This window comes from Watersipora subatra, chromosome 9 (assembly GCF_963576615.1).
Source record: "Watersipora subatra chromosome 9, tzWatSuba1.1, whole genome shotgun sequence".
Lineage (NCBI taxonomy): Eukaryota > Metazoa > Bryozoa > Gymnolaemata > Cheilostomatida > Watersiporidae > Watersipora > Watersipora subatra.
In genome coordinates, this window is record NC_088716.1 from 40,322,776 (window position 1) to 40,340,822 (window position 18,047).

The following is an 18,047-nucleotide window of genomic DNA, read 5'->3' on the forward strand; positions in this document are numbered from 1 at the left end:
TACAATAGAAATCAATAGTTATAATTAGAAAGAAACACAAAACTCTAAATAACGTAGCAAAACTGATGTTATCATTCAAAAAGTGCTGTTTAAACGTAAGAGGCGCTCACTTAAAATTCATTAATTTAAGCCATTTTGAATAAAATTTTGAAATTTTGTGTATTTCTCTAATTATAACTATTGACTTTCCATGTAATGATGTAAGTTTTGATTACTAAAACTCAATTACTAAAGCCAATCATGAGCCAAAATTTTACTGCCGTTTGTAAACATGTTTGGGAAAAAAATTTCGCTGCTCGGTTCTCATATAGATTGTTCTTAGTTTGCTTTTTACATTCTACAATGGTTTTTGTCTCTTTAAAGTTATAGAAATGAATATGCGCAAATCTCGCCAATATATATAATTTAAATATGTATACATATTTAAATTATTATTAAATTTCTGTAAATGAGACACCCCAATTACTCACTTTGCTTTCTTTACAAACCCGTGTTAGTTTTGCGTATAGGTAACACAACTCCAGGTCATAAACCCAGGCCGAGTTGTACAATTCGGCAACTCGAGTTGGACAACACGGCAACTCGAGTTGTACAACTCGAGTTGTGAACGCGCAACGCGAGGCACTGTAAGGCGCCATACATGGCACTAGTAGGTACACATATGTTTTTACTCATCCTACTAGAAGAAAAGGCTTAAAAGCTTCACTTCAAAGTTCTGTCTAGCTTTGTGACGCGCACCACACTCACTGAGCAATGATATAGAAGCAGCGAGACTAATATTTCTAAAGAGGTCGCAATAATCATGTATAGTTGAAGCAGTCACTTTCGTTGAGTAAAGTTAATATATGTGATGATTTACTTAGCTGGTACACAATTAATCTTATGCGTGAAGTGTTTAGGTTTGCTGGAAACTGTTTGTATGTCTTTTTTTATATTGTAACCGTATTGTTACTAATACCTACTTATAGCTGTGTCTAACAATAATTAGAAAAAGGCTTGTAAAACAGTTAGGTTATCAAACATACAAAAACTAGTAGCTCATTTTTATTTTAAACCAGAACAGCTCTTTTCAGAACTTGTGAGTGAGCCAATACATTATAGAGACTGGCTAATACAATGTTTACAAAGTAGACACACTGCCTAAGCAGTTTAAACGTTAATATTTTATGTTTTGAAGTTTCAAAATAAGTTTTGAAATAATATATAACAAACACCATTCAGTTTTTTTGTTTTTGTTTAGAGTACAAAAGGGGTTGTAGTGGTTGCTTTGAGGTGAATCATAATTAATCCAAGTAGCTGAAACACGGTTTCCTATTGGTCAAAGCATCAAGCTAGGCACAGATATGGCCATCAGTTTAAAAGCAAATTTTGGTCTGATGCGCAAAATAAAATCAAAAAGCAAATCATTAAATCTGTTAAAAAAAATTAAATTGTTCTAAAACATTTATTTTTCTGGTAAGAAGGAATAAAAGGGAATAATTTATAATAAAGTGTAATGATCAGTAAGCAAGAAAAATCCAAATTATACTAATAGCAATGATAGGAAGTGTAACCAATCATAATGAGATTAAAAAGACATACTCAGACTGCTTTTATTTTTACTGAATATAGTAAAATATAAATATATGCCACTATATGCATAACACCCCTAAAAGCCAATACATTTTGGACACTTATTATTATCCAAATATTTGGGTTCAACTCCTGTGCGTGGCAATCTTTTTTCCTAACGCTCTTACGGTGGGTTCGGACAGACCGACACAGCTCTAATTATGATAAATTTTATTACATATAGAATATATAATGTACCATGATTAATGTAATGGCATATAGTAATATAATTACATATTATTTATATAGTTTGATTTATATATATTTCTCGTGCCATGTTTTACATAATATGTAGTACATTATATGTAACCTATAATAATATATGTAAAACGTAATAATATAATATGTAAATAATGTATCATACTTTTATATAATATATATAATGTAATGATATAAATATAATAATAATAGTATCATAATATATATTATAGCATTATATTTTGTATATTATTTGAAATTTTTGTTGGTATATAATTTTATGGTATATTATTATGTGTTATGTATTATTTACACCCTTCTTTGATTTATGAAGTCTTACCTACTGCATTCACTGGAACCCTGATATGCTAGAAATTGATCTTAGTTGTACAATATGTAGGTCATTAGTCTCCCTTTCCACTCACAAGAACAATGGCTGATTTTTTTTCATCAACGTTGTTTTTGTGTTTAACACCTCTATCTATACAAAAGCATTCACTTTTCTTTCCAAAAAGTGTGACTTTACTTGGCAGAATGCTTTATAATTTTAACGTAAAAATTGTCTGTCTAATGTGATTTGTACAAACCGGTTTACCGGTGATTAGGAATAACATTCCTACAGCACTTGAAGATGAATCTACACAAAGCCTTTGTAGTTTTATCCAAAAATATTGGGATTTTTCAATCATTTGCAATTGTTTTTGTTGCTTTAGGTGGTCTGATTGATGTTTCAAGATTAAAATCCAAAAAACACGATAGCCGTGCAAATGATCAGATCAAGCAAAAATGCAATTATAAAGTCTATAGTTGCAAAGAGACCAAGAGTAATGGCTATTAAGTTTTGTAATTTTAATCCTGAAACATCCTACCAGTCAGATCACCACAAACATCAAAAATAATCGCAAATGATAAAAAAATACCAAAACTTTCTGATAAAATCTAATAAAATTTTGTGGTAGTTTGTCTTTGACAAAAAATATAGCCTCAGACTATAACAGCATAACAGATATGAAAAGCAGGCTGAGTATTAATCTGAATACTGTTTACACAAAAAATTGGTCAGGGATCAGCTTTGTGAAAACCGTTATGCATATATATTACAATAGATTTCTAGTTATGAAAACTTACTTTGCCATACGGATCTTTAGCACTGTCTGCACCGGTGTTTCTGTAATAGTAGCTGTTACATTTAATCATGGTCTAAAAAACATCCACTTGACCTCTAGACTAGCGTAACACCTGCTTTGCACTGCTGTAAACTAGCCACTGTGTAATAAACTTGGTCACATCCAGAAAAACTGTTTTCAGATGCAGTGAAATGCCAGTGGGGAAGTGTATGCACCGGCTCTTCCCCAATGTAAAAAAACTCTGTGCCACCATTTGTTTATGTATGGGTAAAAGGCACAAAGATAAAAGCATTGGTGGATAGCGGATGTGAGCAATCAATTATACAACAACGGCGGGCACAGCAGTTAGGATTGCTGCCGAAAGGTCCTCAGCGACAAATAATGATGTTAAATGGACATATCACTACATGCAAGGGTGAGGCAACTCTTGACATAGAACTGGATCACTCTTGTAAAATTACGGTTCAGTGTATGATTGCTCCGAAGCTAGTAAGTGGTTGCCAGATGATACTAGGAATAGATGGCATTGCAAAGCTAGGCGGGGTATCTATAGATAAAAATAGAGGTGTACTTTTTGGACCAAGACAGTTAAGAACAGTTGGCGTGATGCTACGTAACAAAGCTAGTACTGTCAGTCATAATGATGACCAGCAGCCGCCAATAGTTATAGATGATAGAGACTTTAAAGCACAATTTGATGGTCACAAGTGGACAGTTGCTTGGAAATGGTTAAGTAGAGAGCCTATATAATGTTCAATACATGTGGAGAATACGCTATAAATGATACCATCAGAAAATAATATGAAAAACAGGTTATGCAATGGATAGACAATGGATGGCTGCAGCCAAACCGAGATGCGCTTCATGGACCTGTAACTGGCATTATTCCATTGTTGGCAGCTACACAACCTAATAAAGAGACAAAGGTACGACCTGTAATGGATTATAGCAGAGAACTGAATGGGTATGTCAGCAGTCATCCTGGTTTGGACACCGCAGTATGCCAAGATAAACTCCGCAAGTGGCGTAAGTTAGGCAGTGATGCTTGCATGTTAGATTTAAAGAAAGCATATATACAACTGCATGTTGATGCTAGTTTACAGAGATTTCAAGCTGTTATGTTCAATGGAATTTTGTATGTCATGACTAGACTAGGTTTTGGTCTCAATGCAGCACCTAAGATTATGTCGAAAATATTGTCAACAGTGTTGTCTCTTGATCCTACGGTTGCTGCTGGTACTGATCATTATATTGATGATATTTTGGTAAATAAGTCAGTAGTGTCAGTCGAAGTTGTGCACAGCCATTTGTTAAAGTTTGGTCTAGTCCCAAAAGAGCCTGTCGATTTACGTGAAGCGCGTGTTTTAGGGCTTTGCGTGACAATCAGTAAAAAAGGTATATGTACATGGCGACGCGACTTAGCTGTGCCAACAGTAGAAAGCATTCATACAAAAAGAGATGTTTTCTGTGTGTGGTAAACTGATTGGTCACTACTCAGTAGATGGCTGGCTACGAGTCGAGTCCCATGCAGCTACATGAAGCGGTGTGCTGCTGATGGCAAGTGGGATGATGCAATAGCAAAAGAAGTGCTGCAGATGATAGATGAAACACTAAATAGGGTAACGAGACATGACCCAGTGCAAGGCAAATGGTCTGTGAATAGAGATGAGTGTTGCAAGGCTGGTGTGATGCGAGCTCTATAGCTATTGGTGTGTGCATAGAAATGGAAGGTAGCATTGTAGAAGATGCATCATGGCTAAGGAAAATTGATGATAGTATGCATATAAATGTAGTTGAACTTGAAGCAGTACTTAAAGGATTAAATCTTGCAATAAAGTGGGGAGTAAAACAAGCTACGATTGTCACAGACTCATTATCAGTGTATAACTGGGTTAATTCCGTTATTACAGAAAGCCATCGCCCCAAAGTCAGTGGATTTTCAGAAATGATAGTCAAAAGGCGGCTTGGGGTTATTGCTCAATTGGTAGACGAATATGGCATCACTCTACAAATGTCCTTAGTCAAGTCAGCGGACAACCGTGCTGATGTTTTAACAAGGGTGAACCGAAGGTGGCTGAAACCACTAGTATCATGTGTGGGTGTAGTAGCGGAGGAAGTTTCAAGTATTGATGAAGAAATATATAACATGCATCAAGTTCACCATTTAGGAGTTGACAAGATGAGTTACTTGGCTAATCAGAGGTTTGGTGACAGAGCCTCAAAAGCTATGATTGAAAGGGTTGTGAAGGAGTGTCAAATCTGCAAACAAATTGATCCTTCACCTGTGAGATGGGAGAGAGGAAATTTGGAAGTCGAAAAAGTGTGGCATAGACTTGCTGTTGATATCACACATGTGGGCCGAGTACCTTATTTGACAATCTTGGATTGCGGCCCTAGCAAATTTGCTATATGGTTAAAACTGAGAGATGAGACAGCCAACTCTGTAATAGCACAGTTGGTACGCATATTTGAGGAGCGGGGTCCCCCACAAGAGTTGGTTTCTGACAACGGTCCATGCTTCAAAAGCGCGCAGTTGTCTAGCATCCTAAAAACATGGAACGTTAATCATTTGTTAAGTTGCGCTTACAGGCCATCTGGTAATGGCATTGTTGAACGTAACCATAGGACAATTAACAGAATGGCTGCGCGTTCAGGCAACAATGTTAACAGAATGGTGTTTTGGTACTACAATACCCCAAACAGGCAAGGTATTGTACCTTCGCAAATGCTATACTCCCACGCAGTAAGAAATCCTTACGTTGTTGCAGAGCCACAAAGATTTTCACGTGGAGCGTTAAGAAACCCGTACAAAATTGGTGACACAGTAGTATGTTAAGTCCGTATGTTAAGTCAGTATATGTTAAGCCAGTGCATGCTAAATGTACTACTGTATGGGCAAAAGGAACAGTAACTGCGTTGGTATCTGATGTAGTCTTAGAGGTTGATGGCACAAGCAGGCACATTTCAGAAATACGGTTAGCTGATTGTAATAGCGAGGATACCGGCAGTGATAGGGTGTCAAGTGACAATGCTGTGGAAGTTGAATTTGATTTTGCTAATCTCAACATCTGTAAAAATGACAATAGTTCTGCAGACTCATATACTGAGAGTGACAGTGATCATGACAATGAAAATACTGCAGTGGGCAATACCAGGCCAATTAGAGACAGGCAACCTCCAGAAAGATACGGAAAATTTTATGAACACTAGAGCCGTGTTTGTGTTGTGACAATTTATATTGTCAGTTCAGATATACATGTATGTTATGCTAGTATGTAATATATTAATATCTTCTGATTACCCTGGTTGTGATTTATAAATCAAAGGATGATGTAGTTTGCATTGTATTATGTAATGTATTAGGTAACACCCCCTTTTTCATGTAGCTAGAACTAATCCTTCAAGCCAGCATTGGCGAAAATACATGCTTAGTGTCAAGGTGTACATTTGTGATTGCTCTAATAAACCACGATGTCTTGTAGTAGACCATGGCTGTGTCAAGTAGTAACACCCTGCTTCATATGATAGCCTAGGCAGCACTTAACATAAGCTACCTATTTTCAACCTAAAGAGCTGCCAAGTGGCATACCAAGAAGTATCTACATATATTGTATGTAGGTCTGTTCCATAAGTAAATCTTGGATGAACTTAAAATTGACTAAATGTAAGACACAGCGCTGAATGTAAAATTTGGAAATTTTGTGTATGAACTAGGTTGAATACTTTTATTATTAGATAAGCCCTCCTTATGGAGTAACAATGTTTAATAACACAAGCATTCAATTTACTATGTACCAAGTTATAGACCAACTCAAATTCTTAACTTGAAAATGTCAAGTTAGACAATCATTGTGTTTCCATTGTAAGGCAACACAGGTTTGAAGTTGTGCTCACGTTCAGTAACCGTGCAATAAGGGTTTCAATGTACATTCGCAATTGAGGTGTAACGCAAGCGCTTTGTTAAAAAAATAAGGAATTTGATGTCAGAGGTGATAGCGGCGCACTCCTGTCTCGCTTATCAGCACACTTTTGAAAAAGGAATGACTGAAAATGTTTAAAATGAAATAGTTTGTGCTGAAGTTTCTTGCGCATCATTCACGAGTGCCACTTCCATCTGCAAGCATGAAACATTCGAAAACGTACCATTTACAAGTATCAAAACTCGTGTGACTTGCAGACTTTTTGTCATTTTCATCTTGAGGATGACGCAAACTATCAGATTAACTGCCTTATGGAAACAGTGTATATAATCTGTAGAATTAGACACAGGTCTATTAAACAAACATATTTTATTTTGAGTCAACTATCTTATGTTGATGACTTCACCTTGTACAACTAATGTGTAGCCTTTGACTTTGCTTTTTGTGAAGGCTATCTTTGGCTTTTTTGATGCAGCCAAAAGGATGCTGTAGAACTGGTTTGATTAAATATTCAACTGCGATGAAGTATAAAGTGAGGTGAGTATTACGAGGTTAATCTCTTCACTTAATCATAATACTACGTACACGTAAGTTAGAATTAGGATTATTACAAGCTAGATGTTTATGTATTCAAACTGAGACGTAGAAGGAAAAGTGGCAACACACTGTGCATCAAACATTCAGAAAATGGTGGTTTATTGAATACAATTAAAAATCGCAAAACTCATGCACTGTGCATCAAAAGGATTACGCTATGTTATACCAAATTTAGTAGCAAAACAGCAAAGCTCACACATTATGCATTGAATGCTCACAGAATGATATTTTACCAAATACAAACCCAATGCGCTAGTATCACTAATAGCCATACATTACAAGTTATAAAGTTTGTCCCACGAGCAAACGAGCGGAGCGATGTGTGCGAGTTTTTATGATAAATGCATGTGCACACAACTTACGAAAATTATTCATCAACAATGAGACGAACCCTTGGCTAGAAATTTCATCAAGAAATTTAAGCATCGGAATGTAAAGTCGTTAAAGTATAATAATAATACAAAACACATTTAAACCTATTTAAATATGTTACCAAGTCTTTCTAAATTGTCGGTATTATCTTTAAACTTACCCATCTAATCGGATTATACACAAATAGACAGATTTATTTGAACGAAAATTGCCACAAAAAGCTTGAAAAGCTCGGTTTAATAAAAGTTAAGACCGAAAATTGAAACGCCAATAAAGCCGTGCGACCGATTGTAGAACTATTTAGTAGTGCGTATTTCACAAGAAAACCGTGTTTATTTTACCAGTCTATGGTGCTGTTTACTTGTAATCGAGTTTATTCGAAGGTTTTTGTAATAAACGTAGACCGTTTGAGGCGTAGACCGATTTACAGGTACGAAATTGTGGTACACCGTTTATCAGCCTATGTTTTTTGTCCAATCACCGAAGGTTTCATTATTTAAAACGTTAGCCGAAATTCTTTACAACTTACGTACAAGCTAGGGCCAAACTACAACGCCCCTTCATGACGAGAACATTTTTTATTTTGCTACATTTTTATACGAGTGAATGCTCCTACCCGCTTTCTGTTAAAGATCGCTTATCAAAACCAATCTACATTCAACGCAACAAACTTTCAAACTGTGTATAGTACACAGTAGCTTGCCATTTTACTTCTAATTTTGCATTTCAGAGTTATAATAAACATATTTCTTTATCGTTGTTGAATTACATACATTACAGTAAATTAGGCCTACAGCTTTATAACACTTTTATAACAGCTTTTATTTTGCTGCAGTTTGCAGAAATCTTCGAGACGCATTAACGCTCATAGGTTTTCTATTATTGCTGTATTACTATATTAACAATATTTGTTATTTTAATAATATCAGTGCATTTTACTTATAATATTGGCCAACATTGCATTTCTCCTATTGCAAGGGAGAGATATAAACGTAATATTTTCCTTTCATTGTTGTTGTTTGTCATGACCAAACACTTTTTAAATAAATTTTCTAAAAACCTATATAAATACCACAACTTCTCGATTTTGCTACCTATGACGTTTTGAAATGTAAACAAAATTGTGTATTGGTTTTCTATTATTACTATATTAATAAAATTGATTATTCTAAGAATATCAGTGCATTTTACTTCTAATATTGGCCAATATTGCATTTCTCCTGTTGCAGGAAGAAAATATAAACATCTTTTCCATTCATTATTGCTTATTGTTGTATATAATAACACCCACACCCAGTACATTACAGCTACCATTGCAGTTATCCTATTGCACTGCAAAGCCATTTGATTGCTAATATTGCATTTCTCAACCATTAGTACCCTTTATTTTTTTTGCCAATATCTCTGGCCATCTCTTTGGTCGTGGGCTGTATGACAGTGGAATTTCTAGTTATTAAATACTGTTTTTATTAGACTAAGCATTTAACAGAAATTAGCAGAAGACTTAGTATACCTTATTCACTACATAAAGTTTATTGAAACAAACAAATATTCTGATAAGCATTCAATTTGAGCTTCTAGCAGACAGATAGCAAGCTGTCCTATGTTGCATAACACTATTGCAACATGCGATTAGCAGTAGAGTAAAGTTAAATTGATATATTTCAATGCCGCTAGAAGAACTCAAACTCACCTAAATACCTGACACGTAGCAACTACTCTTCTTCCTAGCTTGTCAACGACTGTGAGCGGCTAAGCGTATAATCCCTCTAACAGTAAGAAATTGGCTGGTCGTCATCTGACCGCATGTGTTTATGGTCAAGTAAGGGCAAAGGTCAAACTTGTGCAGTTGTAAGGTCACGCCTAATTAGTAGGCCATCATTGTTGAAATAAAGAGTGTAGGAGAGTTATATATCAATAGCAGCAGTGAATATAGCCAATAAGGGCACTCAACTGATCATATAAGGATCCCATGTATGACCATTGTTAAAGGAAGGGTAACTTGCACCCACTGATTAAAGGAGTTTCACTCAAACTTATTTCATCCAACTACTTAGGCTGTTCAACTAACTACTTAGGAGTTATTCTCTACTGAGTGAGGAATACCTCTTCTGGCACTATAAACTGTATTGCCTCAAGTTGGCAATGAATAATGTATGCAATAATTGTTCTCTTATCTTGTGGCCAATCAATAAACAAGATTAAACTAGTGACATCATCGCTAAGTTTCAATGGTTGAGCTTTCTGCATCAATAGGTTATGCACTTTATTAAGATTATGGGCAGATACACGCGTTTACTACAGCCAGAACAAGTAGTATGGTAGAATATTGAAGGTTTTTTCTGCCATCTTAGGAAACCGGTTATCCATATTTATTATTACAAATAAAAAATCTAAAACTCTGCAAATTTCTGCAAATTTAGAAGATGTAATCTTCTACATACTCTGTTATAAAAATTCATTATTGAATTATTAAATTTAAAATCAATTATTAAAATCTCCTTAAATTATGCTACACCTAGTTTTATTTATTAAGGTAACAATTTAACTTAAAAAACTTTGTTGGCCATTCTGAAGTTTCAAACCACTTATTACAATATTTCATGAGTAAACAGTAATCTACAGGACCTGTTTGAAACAGAATGTCAGGCTTTAGTCAGTTGACCAGTGCTATCTAATCAGTGTTGCTAGCTGTCACAAAATTCTAAGCCATAGTATGTCAATCAGCATGGCCAAAGTCAGGAGATATGTTAAAGTGAATATTTACTCACAGCCATAAAAGAGAAAACTCTTTTTTCCCCTTAAGGCTGGTTCACACTATATCACAGTATCTCAACATTGATGCAAAAGTACTCCGGTGATCGGGGGTGATAACAATGTTCACACTATCATACACACACGCTTTTCTTTGCTTTCGTTTTCACTCTCCTTTTTAATTTTTCTCGAAGCCGCCTCTTTCTTGCTACGTGCTGGAATTAGATACTAGTCCAGCAGCAACTATCACAAATGAAAATATATTATAATAGATCAAGCTATCTGCATGTATGACAGCGAATCACCTTCACCAAAGTGATGCACATTGTACAAGCTGTTGTTGATGCTCAGCGAACTATTGAGAAAGTTTGACAGCTGCACAAATAACCAAAGTATCCGCATTGCTCCGTCGATGCCATGAGTTCACGGTGCATATAATCGACGATGAACACCGAAAAGACAATGCCGGCATACAGCGATATAGTGTGGACAAGCTATCATCGTGTTTATACTAGTGCTAACTTATGCTACATCTACATGTAGCTTGTTGGCTTTTGTAATAACTTACATGCTTGCATCAGGTATAACTTATAACAGAGCTTTATTAATAGTTAGTCACTTGGAACTACATTTATCAACAGCCTCACGTTTTTTCACTTTTCAAACATATGTTACAGTTACAAAATCAGAGTAAGTCGCTTGCAAACTCGCAAAATGAATTTTTAAAATCTGGCCAAAACTATTAAAGACATTATATCATATATATAAATATATATATATAAATATATATATATATATGTAAAACTGTTAAAACATACATGCGTAATATCATACCATATATATACATACATATCAAATTTTGTGTGGAGGTATGAGGGTAGATGTGTGTGTAGTTCTTGGAATAAAGAATCCACAAGGCAGAAAATTTGATCTATCGCTAGGTGGTATATGTCATTATATGGGAGCAAATTATTACACTACGCTTTAGGTCAGGACACAAAGTTATGAGAAACCGTAGCTCTTATTATTAAGCGTTTTCAAATTATTCATTGGCATTGTGCCAGGCTAACAACAACTGACAGGTCATTCTTATTACTTCTCACTGTTTATAAGCTGATTTTTTAATCCCCGGGCAACGTCGAGTAGCGCAGCTAGTATAAAAAATTTGTTTCCTCACCCCGGTTAACCCGTTTGGGTGGTAATTTTTGCTCTAACTCGAGTCTCCTACCAGAGACCTGGGAGTTTGAGCACCTCAAGATCTTAGCTGTTCCCAATAGCACACTTTTCTGCAACTCACCTGAGTTGATTGCTGTTGGTATCTGGGCAAACCACATCTTATGCGCCCAGTGCCCCAATCACTACTGGAATTACAGTTGTTCTTACATCCCAGCATTTTTCAATCTGGCATATATATATATGTATATATATATATATATAAATATAAATATATAAATATATATACAAATATAAATATATATATATATATAAAATATATTAAGAACTGAAAACTTTTAAAACTGTTTACTACTTAAAGTTTCATGGTTGTTACCATTCATCAGGTAAAATTAAAATGATCTTTTAACTTTAATCATTTTAAATTTTATCATGAATCATTTTAATTTTACCTGATGAATGGTAACAACCATAAAACTTTAAGTAGTAAACAGTTTTGAAAGTTTTCAGTTCGTAATATATTTTATATAAATGCTCTATTTAAATAATGAGCACTCTCTTCTAGTGAGCTGCAACCTTCTTTTTCATCAGTATATATATATATATATATATATATATATATATATATATATATATATATATATATATATATATATATATGTATGTATATATATATACATGTATATATATACATGTATATATATATACATGTATAAAGGTATATACATGTATATACATGTATATATATACATGTATATACCTTTGTGCAAAGCTCATCACGTTTGTGATTTGATCACTCTGGTGCCAGCACATTGACTTTCTTAAAGTCTGTGAGGCAACCTAGTTGTTTCATGGCAGGAAGTCAACTCTCATTGGTAATGGGATTTGTGTCCCTTGCCAAAGCTCTGAGCTGCACTGATGAGGCTTCAATAGCCGAAACAGTACTGTTTGTGATTGGGTACATGTATATATATATATTTATATATATATATATTTATATATATATATGAAGTTTATTAAAAACTACAGGTTAAAATCATTACTACTATTAGTTTCATGCAATCGTGTTGCAATCTTCAGGTAGAATGACTAAAATGTATAATGTACAAGCTATAAAATTACTTAAAGAATAGAGAAAGCATAATATTATTATGCTTTATTATTCATCTTGAGGTGTTGACTGATGTTTTAAAAAAAGAATCAAGGAGATTGACCAACCAGAAGCTGAGATATAGCCTGCCAAACACAGGTCTACCAAAAAACAAAAGTGTTTTGGTAATCATCAATATATGACGTATGAAATCGACTTGTGTGCCATTGGTCAATTAAGCCAACTAATGCGCTCTCCTATAACAATCACAGCGTTTTAATTGGTTTAATCCCTGGGAGTATAGAACAATCAAATTGGGCCTAACAATCATCGCTCCTAGAATTCCGAACCAGTCCTTCTGACGTGTAGATTAGTTTTAGCATAAAATAATTACACGCATCTATTATTTCGCAACATTTCGCTATCTTGCTAGTTCAGCTCAATTTTGTTGTTCTCTTACTTAGCTTCCCTATTCAGACTCATCTTTGGCGTTGTTCAGATTGTTTTAATTATAGCTAATAAATGGAATCAATTAAATCAATCATCAATCTCGGTTATCATTTGGAATTTTCTACAAATTATATTAGTTACATCATTTGTTCTATACGCAGTTATGTTATTATTTTGTATAATATGCATTATGAATATTATATAAATCATAAAAAATAATCATAGATAAGATAATAGATCAATAGAAAAATCAAAAGCAAAAGTTATCGCTTTCTTTTCTTACAGCAAGAGCAGCACGGTCAAGTTAGTCTTTTTAATATTATGGCTCTAGTGAACTTACAGTCTGGTAATAGTGACAATAATCATGAAAATCAACTGAATGCTGCAGTAGATACACAGTAGAAGAATGCTGCAGTAGATACACAGTAAAAAAATGGTGAAGGAACAAAAAGTCCCATTCCTATTTCTTATTCTAACAAACTGCAACTCGCGGATATCGCATATAGATTATACACGCGCCGTTCGTTGAACAGATGATCTTTAGAGCAAATCCGTGGAGATCGAGTTAAAGTTTGAAGCACAATAGTCAAAATCTGCTCTTCTGCTTTGAAAAATCATGGCGAGGGGTTGTGGGCAAATGCCTTTACCACACAATGTTTGGTTGATTTTTCTGAGAACCCAAAGCTAGTAAGTAAATTATTTACTATCGCGAGAAGCGTTTCACATCTCGTAGCCGAAACAATCATTATACATAACGGCGGTAAGGGTGCGCAACTCCGGCACATGACCATTAAGTCGATTTTATACGTCAAAGTTTTCGGGATTTTCGAAGGGTTTTCCTCTGATTCTTTATTAGGTAGACCTGTGTTTGGCTGGCTATATCTCAGCTTCTAGGGGGTCAATCTCCTTGATTCTTTTTTTAGAACATCAGTCAACACCTCAAGATAACTAATAAAGCATAATAATATTATGCTTTCTCTATTATTTAATAAAGCTGAGGGCTTAATACTATTGTGTGATATATATTATAGTATACAGCAAATTATGTAGTCAAATTGTGTTATTGAGCTAATTAGATGTTTTCTGGCATGCCGGCATGTGGATATCAGCTCACTTCTAGTGTTAAGGCTGGCTAACTTTGGTTCGAATATGATGAAGTACTTTTCCCATAGACATAACTGGCAAGATTTTGTTGATGTGTTGTAAGACCGCGCTCTTTTGATGATCTTTCAGGTTATATTATAGCGAATGTTCTTGTCTTTTAAGTCCCATATGTATTTACTCAATTCTGTTTGTAGCCTTTTAGTAGGATATTTAAAGGATGTATTGTGGTTGGCTAGTCTTGTTTTAAAAGTTGTTTCAGTGAGGCCTACATACGTTTGTGTCTCTTGCCCATCGCGTTCTTCAGACTCTACGGTTGCCTGATATACTATGCAGTTTGAAAGGCATTCTCCATTTAGAGGGCAATTTTCCCGATTTTTGCGATTGCATTTTCTGTCGAAGGACTACAAAAAGATAACTACAGCTACAGTAGATTCCATCAATTTAGAAACAAAGGCTATCGCAGACCAACTTAATATCGCAGACCGCATATATAAAACTAGTGAGCAGGAAGCATTTATCACCATTAAAGACACAAGGCAAACTTCCCCGAGAAACCAACTTGCCGGCTTATTAATCCTAGCAAATCGGAGATAGGCATAATCAGTAAACAAATCACGGATCGCATCAACCAAGAAATACTCAACCAACTGAATTTAAATATGTGGAAAAATACAACTTCGGTGCTATCCTGGTTTAAAAACATTACTAACAAATCCCAGCACTCTTTCATTGTATTTGATGTTGTTGAATTTTATCCCTCAATAACGAAAGATCTACTTAACAACGCTTTAACGTTTGCGTCTAAGTACACATATATATCTGACTTGGACAAGCGTATAATACACCACGGAAAGAAATCTATACTCTACAGCGCTAATGAACCATGGAGTAAGAGATCAGCTGCAAACTTGTATGACATAACAATGGGCTCTTATGACGGAGCAGAAAGCTGCCAACTTGTCGGAATCTTCATGCTACACCTTATCACTGAGAAGCTTGGCAAAAACTTTGGCTTATATCGAGACGATGGTCTAGGACTACTAAAAGATACTGCACGAAACATCGAGCGCACTAAAAAAGAACTATGTGAAATCTTCCGTAAACACAGCTTACGTATCACCATCGAAGCAAAGAAAGTAGTAAACTTCTTAGACGTAACTTTAGATCTTAACAACAACAGCTTCAAACCGTATAGTAAACCTAACAACACAACCACATATGTACACGAATGCTCAAATCATCCACCATCAATCATAAGAAACATACCTGAATCCATCAACAATAGACTCACCAACATTTCGTCAAGCAAGCAACTCTTCGAGGAAACAAAAGCCCCATTTCAAAATGCACTTTCTAACAGTAAATACAACTTTTCTTTAAAATACCAGAGCAACAACCAAAACAAAGAAGCCAGTCAACACAGAAACAGGAAACGCCAAACAATATGGTAGAACCCCCATACAACAAAGCTGTTAACACCAAGATCGGTAAACAATTTTTCCAGATCCTGGAGAGTGAATTTCCACCAGAACACAAATTACACAAAATCTTCAACAAAAACTCCGTAAAACTAAATTATAGCTGTGCTTCAAACATCAACCACATAATTAGCGGGCACAATAAACAAGCACTATCACAACCAACCAACATCGACAGAAAATGCAATTGCAAAAATCGGGAAAATTGCCTTTTAAATGGAGAATGCCTTTCAAACTGCATAGTATATCAGGCAACCGTAGAGTCTGAAGAACGCGATGGGCAAGAGACACAAACGTATGTAGGCCTCACTGAAACAACTTTAAAACAAGACTAGCCAACCACAATACATCATTTAAATATCCTACTAAAAGGCTACAAACAGAATTGAGTAAATACATATGGGACTTAAAAGACAAGAACATTCGCTATAATATAACCTGGAAGATCATCAAAAAAGCGTGGTCTTACAACACATCAACAAAATCTTGCCAGTTATGTCTATGGGAAAAGTACTTCATCATATTCGAACCAAAGTTAGCCAGCCTTAACACTAGAAGTGAGCTGATATCCACATGCCGGCATGCCAGAAAACATCTAATTAGCTCAATAACATAATTTGACTACATAATTTGCTGTATACTATAATATATATCACACAATAGTATTAAGCCCTCAGCTTTATTAAGTAATTTTATAGCTTGTACATTATACATTTTAGTCATTCTACCTGAAGATTGCAACACGATTGCATGAAACTAATAGTAGTAATGATTTTAACCTGTAGTTTTTAATAAACTTCATACACAGCTCTAATTGACTCAATTATTGAGCACTTTACTTTACAGTGTAAACCACATATACTAATATATATATATATATATATTTTTTTTTTTTTCCTAACTTTTTCCTAACTTCTTAGCATGACTTCAGACAGACAGACAGACAGACAGACAGACGAAATCAGCTATTATTATGGCGAAGATTTCTTTAACAGTTACTAAAAAAAGCTTTTCACAACTATTAATTAGAAATAAACCATGATCTATACTTTGTAAGTATTTATATTAAATACAAAGAGATACTTGATAATGGTGTCTTTGAGTGCTTAAAAATGGTGCACATGACCAAACATCAAACTATGTCTACAATGCAGTTGGATGTATTATACGTATTTGCTTTGTACTAACAAGATGTAGAAGACAACTCCAAATACATTGATACGCTTAAAACTCCTTGGAGTTATATTCTATATGTGGGTGGTGTTCAGTGATACTTGACTAGCCCAGAAATTACTCTATGGATCATCCATGAGTTAATCCAACTAAAAATTTTCATCATATGCCAGAATTATTTAAGAATTTCAAGAATTTAAAATTTTTAGCCGGAAAAGTGATAGCATGGTTTTTATAAAAATTTTAGATTACAGATATTAATTATGTGTTACAACACAAGTACTTATCAACTGTTGTTACGTGTCATGTTAATCGGTTATCACATACCATCACACACCTACTATAGATAGATAAATAGATAAATAGATAAATAGATAAATAGATAAATAGATAAATAGATAAATAGATAAATAGATAAATAGATAAATAGATAAATAGATAAATAGATAAATAGATAAATAGATAAATAGATAAATAGATAAATAGATAAATAGATAAATAGATAAATAGATAAATAGATAAATAGATAAATAGATAAATAGATAAATAGATAAATAGATAAATAGATAAATAGATAAATAGATAAATAGATAAATAGATAAATAGATAAATAGATAAATAGATAAATAGATAAATAGATAAATAGATAAATAGATAAATAGATAAATAGATAAATAGATAAATAGATAAATAGATAAATAGATAAATAGATAAATAGATAAATAGATAAATAGATAAATAGATAAATAGATAAATAGATAAATAGATAAATAGATAGATAGATAGATAGATAGATAGATAGAAAGATAGATAGAAAGATAGATAAATAGATAAATAGATAAATAGATAAATAGATAAATAGATAAATAGATAAATAGATAAATAGATAAATAGATAAATAGATAAATAGATAAATAGATAAATAGATAGATAGATAGATAGATAGAAAGATAGATAGATAAATAGATAAATAGATAAATAGATAAATAGATAAATAGAT

General features: G+C 34.0%; 1 protein-coding gene across 2 annotated transcripts in view; it reads right to left on the reverse strand.

The window, feature by feature from the left end:
• LOC137404419 (uncharacterized) overlaps positions 1-9,618 on the reverse strand; it is a 34,250-nt gene extending 24,632 nt beyond the window's left edge. The window contains exons 1-2 of one of the 2 annotated variants that reach the window (XM_068090619.1): positions 9,519-9,558; positions 2,938-2,977 (exon numbers count right to left, since the gene is read on the reverse strand). In XM_068090619.1, the coding sequence (XP_067946720.1) occupies positions 2,938-2,945 (8 nt within the window). In that variant the 5' untranslated portion in view covers positions 2,946-2,977; positions 9,519-9,558. Of the gene's footprint in view, positions 1-2,937; positions 2,978-9,518 lie in introns of both variants that reach the window. The other variant, XM_068090620.1, reaches the window with a different exon arrangement.
• Positions 9,619-18,047: the final 8,429 nt, after the last annotated feature.